The sequence below is a fragment of the Microtus pennsylvanicus genome, chromosome 1, assembly GCF_037038515.1.
Source record: "Microtus pennsylvanicus isolate mMicPen1 chromosome 1, mMicPen1.hap1, whole genome shotgun sequence".
NCBI classification, from domain to species: Eukaryota; Metazoa; Chordata; class Mammalia; order Rodentia; family Cricetidae; genus Microtus; species Microtus pennsylvanicus.
This window is the reverse complement of record NC_134579.1, coordinates 73621118-73633735: the sequence shown is the minus strand read 5'-3', so window position 1 is coordinate 73633735 and position 12618 is coordinate 73621118. Positions and strand designations below refer to the sequence as shown.

General features: G+C 49.4%; 1 protein-coding gene across 1 annotated transcript; it reads left to right on the top strand.

The window, feature by feature from the left end:
• Nucleotides 1-736: 736 nt before the first annotated feature.
• On the top strand, nucleotides 737-9670 carry Ap2m1 (adaptor related protein complex 2 subunit mu 1). Its single transcript, XM_075968792.1, has 12 exons — nucleotides 737-856; nucleotides 2936-3052; nucleotides 4609-4874; nucleotides 5965-6047; nucleotides 6430-6435; nucleotides 6600-6735; nucleotides 6833-6974; nucleotides 7336-7455; nucleotides 7556-7691; nucleotides 7792-7889; nucleotides 8381-8492; nucleotides 9080-9670. Exons 2-12 carry the CDS (start codon nucleotides 2979-2981, stop codon nucleotides 9212-9214), a joined length of 1308 nt encoding a protein of 435 aa, XP_075824907.1. The 5' UTR covers nucleotides 737-856; nucleotides 2936-2978; the 3' UTR covers nucleotides 9215-9670.
• Nucleotides 9671-12618: the final 2948 nt, after the last annotated feature.

Genomic DNA, 12618 nt, shown 5'->3' with positions numbered 1-12618 from the left:
GGCTCCACCTCATTCTCTCATTTTGGATGTCATGGGAGACGGAATTTCTTAGTTCCATGCACAACTAAATTGGGGTGGATATGATCTTATGTAGCCCTGGCTGTCCTGAAACTCCCTATGTAGACCAGGCTGGCCTAAAACTCCTGCCTCTGCCTCCCGAGCGCTGCAATTAAAGGAGTGCATCACAGTCACGGGTTTCAGAGAAAAACGTTTACTAGTTTTGCCGAGAATTAGTCTCCCTCCCCACCCTTTGTCTTTGGTTAATTGTCCCCGGGAAAGGGCTCAGTCGTGACTGCAATAGATACATACACCTTGGGAAAATCAATGTTGGTGTTAAAGAGCAGTAAATTCAGCACTGTTTGTAAGGTGAAGACAGCCAGTCTTCGGAATCTGGAGACAATAAAAGACTTCAGTAACTCAAAATTTACAGCTGGTTTCGACAAACAGCCTTTGATCTTTCGAAGCCTACCGAAACAATCTAACTAGGAACAGAAAAGATGGAAGAGACTACACTTCCCGTGATACTCGGTGAAGCAAATGAATGGGTGGAGTGTACCACGACGCGTGTCGCAAGCAAGACGCATAAGGCCCGCCGACGGCTCCTTCTCGAAGGTAGTCGGTAGTTGTAGTTTTGCTAAACCTAGGGCGCTCTGATTTAGCTGCTTGAAAGCTGCGGGGGCTGATGGGACTTGTAGTCGCCCTGGAGGCAAGCGCGCAGGCGCAGCTGAGATCGAGGCGGGGCGGGGCGGGAGCACTGCAGTGAAAGCCGAGGCAGCGGACAGGCGAGCTGGGGGCGGGCGGACATCTTGGGATCCGAGAGTGGCCAGGCCGGCCTTGTGGGGGCTGCTGACTCCAGGTGAGCTGGGAAGCTGGACTTATGGGTCCTTAGCGGACCGGTGAGGGCACCGTGGCCGCCCGCCGTGCCCTGCACCGCGCTGGGTGGAAAACTGCCCGCACCCGGGAGTGGCCTCAGCCTTCAGACCCGGGAGGGAGCGGACGCCCGGGCGGGGGTGCCTCGGGCGCGATTTGCAGCCAGGGCGGGGAGCGACGCCCTCCAGTGACCCGCCCGGCGTCTCTGAGGAGAGACAGGGGCCCGAATCCTAGAGCCGGGACGCCGCGCGGCGCCCCCATCCCTAGAATCCTGACAACCGCTCAACCCGGAGGCTTCCCATCTCTGCCCCCATCCCCCCCAGGACAGTGACATCTCCTTGTGCCACTCCCTTGAACAGTGACAGGTCTCGAACCTTGCGATAGTCCTTCCTCCTATTTATCCCCATGGCTCCTTCCCCTCAGACTTGTGACAGCCCCCGCATGCCGGCGTGCTGTCTTCCCGGCCTGGATATCTCCTCCCTAGGCTAAGAAAACCCCACCACCTTCTCCTGCCTCACGAGCCGCAGAGTAGGCCCTGTCTCTCGGCTTTCCTTTTTTCTACTGTCATTCTTTCTCCGCCGGTTTTTGCTCCTCAAAAGCTCCTGTGACCTTTGCCATAGAAGAACTTCTCCAGGGACCCCCCACAGCCGTATTTGCTGCTGTGGGGTCACCCTAGTATATTGCTAGCAACTACAGCTAACTGTTCCCTTAACTAAATATTCCATTTCTGTCCAGGACACACACACACCAACCCCCACCCGCACCCGCGGGTTCAAATGCCCTGAACTACCTACTGCTTGATACCTGTGGACTTGGTCCTTTGCTCAGGCTCCATTTTGCATTTTTTTTTCCTCTCAGCTTCTCTGGAACTGTGAGATGCCAATGAGTCCACTGCCTTAACAGACTTGTCATTGGTCTTGGGCTTATTTTCTAGTTTCAGGAAGTCTGTTAAACTAACCCCTGTGAAATTAATACCTGGGCTAATCCAGAAAATCTAGAACCAGATTAACCCCTTTTCTCAAACAGTCTAAACTAGTTTTGACCCAAATAATTTAAACAATTGAGGCATTCTATTATCCCTGCCCATTGCTTATACACATCAGGCTTGAAGTGAGGTACCGGCAGATCCAGAGTCACAATGTAGATGGCAAAATTAATGCTACACACGGACCTCATTTTTATTGCACTTTGAAATTTTGAAAGACTGTGACCAGAAATAAGTGTCACAGGGGCTCAGCGTTTAAGAGTACTTACTGCTCCTCCAGAAGACCTGATTCAGATTCAAGCACCCAGGTGAGGTGGCTCACCACTGCTTCCGCACACACAGCATCCACACTGGCATGTACACACGTGAAAGTAAAATTAAGCCTTTTTTAAAAGGACTGTAGTCAACTTGGATCATTGAGTGTGGTTTGCCGGCACTGGGACCTCTGCCCCCTTGCCTGCTTATCTCACTGCCTGGGAAAGAGGAGCCTTGCTTCAGCCACATTCCTGTGTCAGTGTTAGAGCCCCTGGGCCTGCTTTCTCTCCCCCTCCTATCCTCATCCTGCACACCCTTTCCTGGAATGTGTAGGCTTCTAGAGGTTCATGCTCTGCCGCCTTCTTGGAAGGGGTAGTGCTTGCTCTAAAGGTTGTGCCTGGTGGCGGTCCCAGGCCCAAGCCAACTAGAGAAATTCCTACCGCCATTCCTGCATCAGCAGGCAGGCCAGTGACTCACTGGCAGGAGCCTGAATGAGAGTCTGCACAGTGGGAGGTTGAGAAGAAACCTCGCTGAGCTCAGCACTGGAGAAGGAGTGGGGGTTATTCTCTGGCTCGGCCTCTCAGAAGAGGCTGGGTGAAAATGGCCTCAATCCTGGGCCCCACACTCTGAAATTTCTTTCTCCTATCCAGTGTGGAATAAACAGGAACTGGAGCCTAGCTGAGGGGGAGGGGCTTCCCTGGGAGAGCTGCAGAGTCACTTGCTGGAGGACTGAGTCAGGAAAAGAGCACGCTGCACAGTCCCACTGGGGACTTGGGCAAGGGTTCTGAAGATTTCCTTTATCCTAATCCCACTGTTCCTTCCTAGGTCTGTTCTCAGAGCAATGGGTCCCAGAGACTGAGCTGCCACCATGATTGGAGGGTTATTCATCTATAATCACAAGGGGGAGGTGCTCATCTCCCGGGTCTACAGAGATGACATCGGGTAAGTTCTTAGCTGAGCATGCTGTGCCCGCACCTCCCTGTGGCCTCAGCCTGAGCATGCAATATAGCCTGGTTCCCATTAGGCACTGGCCTAGCAGCTAGGCTCAGGCCCTCGGAATGACACCCCCAGCTCCCAGGCTTAGGAATTCCTGCCCTTCTTTTTCCTGTATCTCTGAGGTCTGGTTGCTAAAGATGAGTGCTTTTTCCCAGTCAGGTTGTCTTCCTTTCAGGAGGGAGTGCTATCTCCAGTGGGTGTAGTTAGCAGCAGGGTGGGTACTAATCCATCTAACGCTTGCTTTCAAAATGCTCCTCATATTGAGAGCCTTCGCTAGACCCCCGTAAAATCCTCTCTGGTCTGTTGACTCAGCTGTTTTTTTTCTTCTGGGCCCTTCCTGGATGTGAAAAGGCTTGAAGCGCTCTAAGGGTCATGCTGCCTTTGTAGTTCGCCTGGGTGGACCTGAATGGCTCCAAGTCCTAAGTCCCGCAGACCTTACAAAGAGCTCACTATAGCCTTGCTTCTCGCTCTATCTCACGCTATGGCTCTTTGCTGACTAATAAGAGATCCTCCACTGCTCTAACCTGAACCTAGGCTCCTCTGCTACTTCCTACCTTGATTTTCTTTCCCAGACAGCTTGAGCTAAATAGTCACGGAATAGATCTGTCGTAGTTGTCCTATCTTCCTGTCTCCCTGGCTGATGGGCTAGCTTGGTGTGGCCTCTGTGGCTGTATCCATTGTTTGGTGGTGAAGCTGAGCTAGACTTTGTGGCAATGCCTAGCCTGAGTGAGCCTGGCTGGTCCCACCCCTTCTTGTTCCCCCCACCTCTGATGGTCCTGGTTGATGCTACAGCTAGGCCACATGACTCCCTGCATGCCTTGGTGTGCTCTCTACCTGTTGGCTGTTTGTCTGCTTCTCCTCTTGGTATGTGCGCCCCCCTCCTCGCGCTCTTGTTGTGTTGTGTGTCGTCTAACCCTCTCTCTCCTTGCTGTCACTCTCCTCCTCTTGCTGGCGTCATTTCTCTCATCCCATCTCATTGGCTGATGTAGCAATAGGTAAGCAGCCAGTCATGCTGCCACTCAGGTACAGGCGGGTAGGGGGTCTTGCTCCACATGATTGTTTTCCTTCATCTTTTTTTTATTCCTTTAACTTCTGGAGTCAGATCTTAGTCCTCCCTGAGGTCATACTAACTTTCTCCAACTTCTAGAGGAGTTGGTCTTCCCCACTGGTGGGCCCCATAGAGATTTCTTTCTCTTCAGGACCTGGAACTTCCTGGAAAGCTAGAGAGGTGGCAGCTGAGGTATATCCGGGAAGTCGAAGTCAGGCCTGGGAGTCACTTTATTAAAGCTCCACCTACCCTGCCGTTATTATCATTTGACTTCCCTACTTCTCATAGCCTTCTTTCCATGAGCCTATAAGAAGGGAAGCCCTAGTAATTTAAGCCTTGACTTGGGGATATATGTCATTTCAGTGGTATGGAGGGTGGAGCTGCAGCGTCTGTAGGTGACTCTCATGAGGTCTGCCTAGATGCTGAGCAGACTCTTTGCTTCCTTTCCCCCCAGGAGGAATGCAGTGGATGCCTTTCGGGTCAACGTGATCCATGCACGGCAGCAGGTGCGCAGCCCTGTCACAAACATCGCTCGCACCAGCTTCTTCCATGTTAAGCGGTCCAACATCTGGCTGGCAGCGGTCACCAAGCAGAATGTCAATGCTGCCATGGTCTTCGAATTCCTCTATAAGATGTGTGATGTAATGGCTGCTTACTTTGGCAAGATCAGTGAGGAAAACATCAAGAACAATTTTGTGCTCATATACGAGCTGCTGGATGGTGAGGCATCTGGGGACTGATGGCCTTGGTGGGGATTAACCTAACTGGGGAGGGATCTGGAGACTCCTGCATGCTCTGAACTTTGTTTCTGAGTCTCTGGTTTCTTAGATGATGAGCTCTGGCTTTGACACAGCCAGTCCACATCCAGGCCTGAAGGCTACTTTGAAGTAGAATACAAAAATAGGCCAGCAGGTGTGCTGTGGAAGTTTTGGTCTTCGTTGGGGCTGGGAGCATGAAGAGTTCGGCGGCTGAGCCTGTATTAGCCTCTCCTTTGCAGTTTGAGCCTAGTTCACAGCCGTCTTCCCAGCTCTCATCTCATACTGCTGCAGAGCCTGGAGAAGAGGAAGGCCTAGAGGTCCCTTTGGCTGTGTCACTGCTTCCCCTTTAACAACAGCTGTTTTCTGGAGAAAATGAGGACTCATGATTTTTTTAGCCTCTTACCCACTGACCATGTGACTCTTCTGTGTGTTTTTTTTTTTTTACATTAAAAAAAAGTTTTATTATGAACAGCAAATCATAAGCTGAGTGCTCTAAGCCGAAAGACCTTACTGCAGATTGTTACACAGAGGCATCAATACCTGGGCTAGCCAGGTCTACCTAGGCCAGAGGAAGGACTGGAATAAAGGAAGGAGCCTTTGTTTTTCTCTAGAGGCTAGTAATTCCTTTATAGTATATCCTTGTTTTTGTTTGTTTTGGGTTTTTTGTTTGTTTGTTTTTTTGGTTTTTTTTTTTTTTTGGTTTTTCGAGACAGGCTGGCCTCGAACTCCCAGAGATCCGCCTGCCTCTGCCTCCCGAGTGCTGTTGTTTTTGTTTTTTCGAGACAGGGTTTCTCTGTAGCTTTGGAGCCTGTCCTGCAACTAGCTCTTGTAGCCCAGGCTGGCCTCGAATTCACAGAGATCAGTCTACCTCTGCTTCCCAAGTGCTAGGATTAAAGACATGCAGCACCACCTCCCTGCCTTGTTTTGTTTTTTGTTTTGTTTTCTTTGTTTAGTCCTGGCTGTCCTGGAACTGGCTTGAACTCTGAGATCCACCTGTCTGTGCTTCCAGAGTGTACCACCACTGCCCAGCTACAATTTCCTTCTTTTTGCAGAGATTCTGGACTTTGGCTACCCACAGAACTCAGAGACAGGTGCACTGAAAACCTTCATCACTCAGCAGGGCATCAAGAGTCAGGTACTTGAATTGTACAAAACACAGGGAGGGTGCACCCCAAACTTCATTCCTTCCCACTGGTCCCCAGCTTTATCCTAGCTGACTCATGAGCCTGTCCTAGACAGGAAGTGCTGGCCTCAGCCTCCTGCAGGCCTGCTTTGTCCTGGGTAGCTCTCCTATTCCAGAAACTGCCAACTCAGCCTCTCCATTACCAGGAATACTGCTCAGTTGGTTTCTTCTACACCAAGGACAAGGGCTGTGGCCTCGTGGAGGCCTTGTGTTCCTCAGAAGAGCACGGGGCTCTCCTCTAGGACTCAAGCCTCATAGCTTTCTCCTTTTTTTTTTTTTTTTTTGCTTCCTGTGCTGCTCCCTGTTGTGACTTTGCTGGACCTGCGGCCTCTAGCATCAGGTAAGCTGTTCTTCATGTCTACCATCCTAACTTGGCTCTGTTCTCCAGCCCTGCCCTGTAAAGGTTGTGAGGGAGGTGGATTATAGAGTAGTGAACAGAAAGGAGAGTGGTGAGGTTGGAGTGGGGAGAGGAGTAAGGTCATCTGCTACCTTTCCATCATATAGACAAAAGAAGAGCAATCCCAGATCACCAGCCAGGTGACTGGGCAGATCGGCTGGCGGCGGGAAGGCATCAAGTATCGCCGAAATGAACTCTTCCTAGATGTTCTGGAGAGTGTAAACCTGCTTATGTCCCCACAAGGTAAGTGCCATCTCATGAAAAAAACTAATGGGGACAGGGCAGAGCCTGGCGTTGCTGCTTGGCTCAGCTGCTGCCCTGTTTCTCTGTCTGTCCTCAGGGCAGGTGCTAAGTGCCCATGTGTCAGGCCGGGTGGTGATGAAGAGTTATCTGAGTGGCATGCCTGAATGCAAGTTTGGAATGAATGACAAGATTGTCATTGAAAAGCAGGGCAAAGGCACAGCTGATGAAACAGGCAAGAGGTACCGGACTCTGGGGGCTCAAGGGAAACAAAGATGGTGGGCCTTTGAGAATTCAGTGAGGCCTAGTGACTCAGATTTCCTTTTAAACTTCATTTCTTCTGGAATTGCTAAATCTCTTTCCAAGAGCATTCAATGATGGTACTGTCATTGTCCTCAAAGAGCCAGCTCCTTTATTTGGTCCCCAGCAGCAGGGTTCTCAGGTGATAAGGAACCTGAAGGCTCTCCCTCACTTCGAAATGCAGGGCCCGGATTCCCAAGTGAGAACGCTGATGATAGCGTCCCATAACCAGAGTGGCTAGTCTGCTGTGGTCTCTTAGTCTGGCACATACTGTACCTGTGAGAGTTCCGCTTCTGTTTGCAGTGGTAAACAATCAATTGCCATTGATGACTGCACCTTCCACCAGTGTGTGCGACTCAGCAAGTTTGACTCTGAACGAAGCATCAGCTTCATCCCGCCTGATGGAGAGTTTGAACTCATGAGGTGCCACTGGGGAGTGAGGAGGCAGGGGTGCACCTGGGAGGGGTGGAAGGAAGAGAGTGGGACCAGCCCTGCGCTATCGAAACTCTTCTCCCCTCCAAAGATACCGTACTACCAAGGACATCATCCTTCCTTTCCGGGTGATCCCATTGGTGCGGGAAGTGGGACGCACCAAACTGGAGGTCAAGGTGGTCATCAAGTCCAACTTCAAGCCCTCACTTCTGGCCCAGAAGATTGAGGTGAGGGCGGGGGACTTGGAGAAAGAAAACTTGACTCGGGGAGTAGAGATAGATGATATTAGTCCTTCATAGAGCTCACTGACAAGTGTGTCACTCCTAGGTGAGGATCCCAACCCCACTGAACACAAGCGGGGTGCAGGTGATCTGCATGAAGGGGAAGGCCAAGTACAAGGCCAGCGAGAACGCCATTGTATGGAAGTGAGTCTTGAGGAGGCCACAGCCAGGCCCAAGATGCCATAGTGTACCTTCTCGTTAAGTCTAACCTTCTGTCTTCTTGTGTGGGTTATGGGGTGAGAGAAGTGTGCCTGCTTCCTGGGAACCCGTGCTTATATTGTTAGCCGAGAGAGAAAGTGTGTGTGCATATGTGCGCATGTGTGTGCGCGCCTGCTCTTGAGCTTGTATATATGTCTCTTTCAAAAGTGTTTCCCACTGGCCCTTGTCTTGTGTCTGAAGCATACAGTCTGGGTAAGGGAGAGTTTACCCATCTATCTAAGAAGAAATTGAAGCCCCAAGTGTTTAAGATGTAACAGTTCTCAGGGTCCCGATCTCTCATCCTTGTCCTGGAACCTCCCATAAGCTCGTGTGCCCTTACTCCCTCTCCCTCTCCATGCTTAAAACAAGCAATCCCTGCTTTGAAAAGTCTCCAAATTACCACAGGCTCTTCCTGCCCATTATCCCTGTGTTCCTAGGATCAAGCGCATGGCAGGCATGAAGGAATCACAGATCAGCGCGGAGATTGAGCTTCTGCCCACCAATGATAAGAAGAAATGGGCTCGACCCCCCATCTCCATGAACTTTGAGGTATAGCAGAGGGGAGGCCTAGTGCCATGGCTGTGTGTGCTGGGAAAGTCAGCAATGGTTGAGATCAGTCTCTGCTCCTTAGGGATGAGGGAACTGGGTCTTGGCTGGGAATTATCTTGAGTTGATATACCCATTCTCTTTAAGCCTCTTAGTAGAAGTTGGAATTTAATCTGACTTCTCTTGACTTGTCTCAAAACAGTTGTTGAGAAACAGACTATTTGAAAGACAGTTAAGACAAGCTGACTTTGTTTGTGTGAATCAGACATAGCATTTTCTCCACTTAATTTATGCAGTCCATAGTGTTGACAAGAATAAGTATGTTCAAAGGTAGTTCTCTGGTTACCTCCTGACATTTAAAGGAATGGTTATCATCACAGCTGGGCCTTCTTCAGACATGAGATGATCCCTAGTAACTCTACTTGGTAACCTCCAGTGGGCTCCCCACCCCAACATTCTTCTGTTACTTCTGGACCCCAGCCATTCACAAAACCCTGTGGTAGATGAGGGGGGTGAACCATGGAACTTGCCAGAGTAGAGCCGATGTGATAGGAAGGCCATGTTCCTAACTGGAGCTGTCCTCTGCCTAGGTGCCATTTGCGCCTTCTGGCCTCAAGGTGCGCTACCTGAAGGTATTCGAACCGAAGCTGAACTACAGTGACCATGATGTCATCAAATGGGTGCGATACATTGGCCGAAGTGGCATTTATGAAACCCGCTGCTAGCTGCCTAGTGGCAGGTGGCCCACCTCCCCACCCACCCTTTCCACAGGTCCAAGTATCCCCAGTGACCACTCGTCAGTGTCCTTCCTCCCTCTTGCTTTGCTGCCTTTCCTTTACAGCAGCCCCTGAGTATAGGTCTGAACCCGCCACAGTGGGACTGCCGACAGTCCCTGGCTTCCTGGGCAGGGTGGTTTCTGAGGCTTCTTCTCTTCCATCTGTCTGTCCTGGCTTAGTGCCAGGCCCTGAGTTTTGTGACCAAAGCCAAGTGGCTCCCTCTCCTTTCTACCCTGTGGCCACACCTCTGCAGTGGGAAGGTTGACTACCCCTCCCCTCAGAACTCCCCCAAAGGCCAGTAACAGATCCCCAGCCCTTAATCCCTACTCTGCTTTGGGATAGTATGCTTTGTTTTGTATACGTGTGACTTGGTCCAGTTCTAAACCCAATAAACTGTAGAGTGGAGTTGTTGGCTAAGTGTCAATGGGGCTGTTGGGGTGGGACTGTAACTCTATGAAGCCCTGGCTGTCCTAGAACTCTGTGTGTAGACCAGGCTGACCTCAAACTCACAGAGATCTGCCTGCCTCTGCCTCCTGAGTGCTGGGATTAAAGTGTGTACTGCCATGCCAGGCTTTGTTTGGGTCTTGCCACGTGTAGCCCTGGCTGACTTAGAATTTACTATATAGACCAGACTGGCCTTGAATTTTTGTTGAGCCCTTGCCTCTGCCTCCCAAGTGCCAGTATTACAGACACGTGCCTCCACTCCAGGCTTTGCTTTGAGGTGGATTTCATTGTGCAAGCCCAGCTGACTAAATTCAGAGCTTCTGCCTCCACCTCCCAAGTGCAGTGCTGTAGATGTGCAGTTTTTCTAATTAGCACATATCAAGGAAGATTTGTGTTTGTTCTTGCAACTATCCTGAGAAGCTAATGTCTGAACTTCATCCATTTCTCTTTTAAGCTTGGTTCCAGTCTTGCTGTATGAACCACCAGAGGAAAGATTTATTTTCCCTATGCATTTTGTCAAACTTCTCTGATGAAAATCTTCATCCCTCCAGAGTTCCCAACGGGACTGTCCTGTGTTAGGACCGAGAAAGTATGTTTGCCAGATTTCAGCTTTTTTAAATAGGAGATAGATAGATGATAGATAGATAGATAGACAGACAGACAGACAGTCTAAATTTCAAGCATAAGCAGAAATTAATATAATAATAACAAACCACAACTTGTCACCCAGCTTCAACAGTAATCAACTCATGGCCAACTCTAGTGTGTAACTTAACTGAGGTTATAAAATTTTCTACACTTGCATTGGGATCCAGTTCTGGTATCAGATCCCCTGCAGCTGGAGTTGTAGGCAGTTTATAAGTTTCTGGATGTGGAAGCTAAGAACTAAACTTAGGTCCTCTATAAGAGCAGTGTGTGCTCTTAACTCCTGAGCCATTTCTCTAGCCCCTAATTATGTTTGGTTATTCATGTTAATGAGTATTTTGCCTGCACCACATGCATGCAGTACTCTCCAATACCAGAAGAGGGCATTGGATCCTCTGAGATTTGTTACAGAGAGTTGTGAGCAGTTGTGTGGGTTCTAGGAAACAAACCCCAATCCTTTGAAAGAGCAAGTGCTCTTCACTTCTGAGCCATCTCTCCCAGCCTCTGGGTTTTAGTGTGGTGTCTGTGTGTGTGCACACATGTGGAGGCCAGAGGTCAGGGTTGAGCGTGCTCAATTGCCTTCCACCTTAATTGTCAGAATATCTCACCAACCCTGGAGCTCTGATTTGGCTCAGCTGATAAGCTAGTAAGCTCCAGCAATGGTCTTTCTTGTCTTTGCCTGCCCAAGGTGATTACTTTGTGTGAAAAACAGTGGCCCTCACTTCATAATAAGGGTACTAGAGACTTAAAGCAAAGCACTTTATTTTTTGACCTTGCAGAATCTGTCATCAGCCTAGAGAAGAGGCAAACATGGCTGGCTGACCCTCTGATTTGGCATCGAACAAAAATCCTGCCCTCTTTTTTTTCCTCTCATAAGCTGATATTCCAGAGAGTTGCAGTCCTTTCCATTATCTTTCTAGCATTGTCCCCACCCAACTTGTGCTGAAGATCCCTTCCCACTTCCCTGATACATGGGCTCAGTTATGTAGCTCACCAACTTCTCAGTCCTAAGGTAAACCTGCCAGGTAGCAGGTAATAGCCTCTAGGGAAAGCAGAGATATCGTACCTCGTGCTTACATGTGACTCATTGATGAGCACTAAGTATACCTTATACTGGAAATAGACCATAATCACTTATTCCTGACAGATGACTTTTTACTTGGATCAAATTCAGGTCCTTAATGCTTGCATAGATAGCACTTTATTGAATCATTTCTCCAACCCCTAATCTGTATTTACGGTAAAATGGTTATTAGATTAGATTTAGAGGCTCAATGCTGGTTTTGTGGTTGTGGGTGACCTTTTTTCTTTCTTTCTTTTCCTTCTGTGACAATGTTTCTCTGTGTAGTTAGTCCTGGCTGTGTTGGAACTTCCTCTGTAGATTAGGCTGGGCTTGAACTCAGAGAGATCTGAGTTGCTGCCTCCTAAATACGGGGATTAAAGGTGTGCACCACCACTACCCAGCAACCTTGAATTCTTGATACCATCACTGCCTCCTGAATGTTAGGGTTACAAACGTAGGCTGCTGCGTCCAGTTTTATGAGGTACTGGGGACCAAACACAGAGCTTCAGGCATGCTAAACAAGCACTCTACCAACTTAGCTATATCCTCAGGCATGCTGCTATAGGCTTTTTAAACTTTAAACACCAAGACTGGCTCCCCATTGCAGTAATGTTTAAGATGGATGAGTGGGCAGTCCAGTGTGGTGGCATATGCTTTTAGTTCCAGTACTTGAGTGACAGACAAGGTTAGCTTGAATTATCTGGAAAGACTGTCTCAGAAAAAGAATACGGGTGTAATTTGAGCGTATTAGGAAGAATTTTCATAGTGTTATCTAGAAACAAAATCTACCTGAGCAAATCGATGGGTGGTACTTTTACACATCCCCAGATTCAGGATGTAAGAAAATCTGCTTTGTCTGTAGATCCAGAGTAACAATGTATAAAGGGCTTCTTGTTGATCGGGTTTTCTGGCGGTGGGCGGTGGTGCCTTGGAGTGGTGGAAGAACAGAACAGCCTAATTCTCAATGACCTGGTTGAACACCTATGGAGTGTGAAGGAACTGAGCACAGAGCAGGCAGGGGAGGGTGGAAGGCTGGGTGGGCATCACCAAGCGGGCCAACTAACTGGACGAAACGAAACCGATAGACTGCACTGAGCTGCTGTGAGTCAGCAGAACGCCGAGGCCTAAAGGCCTGGGTGGGCGTGCAGCGGCACGCGCCTGCAGGGAAGGCTCCAAGCTAGCAAAGCAGTTCACTTCTACA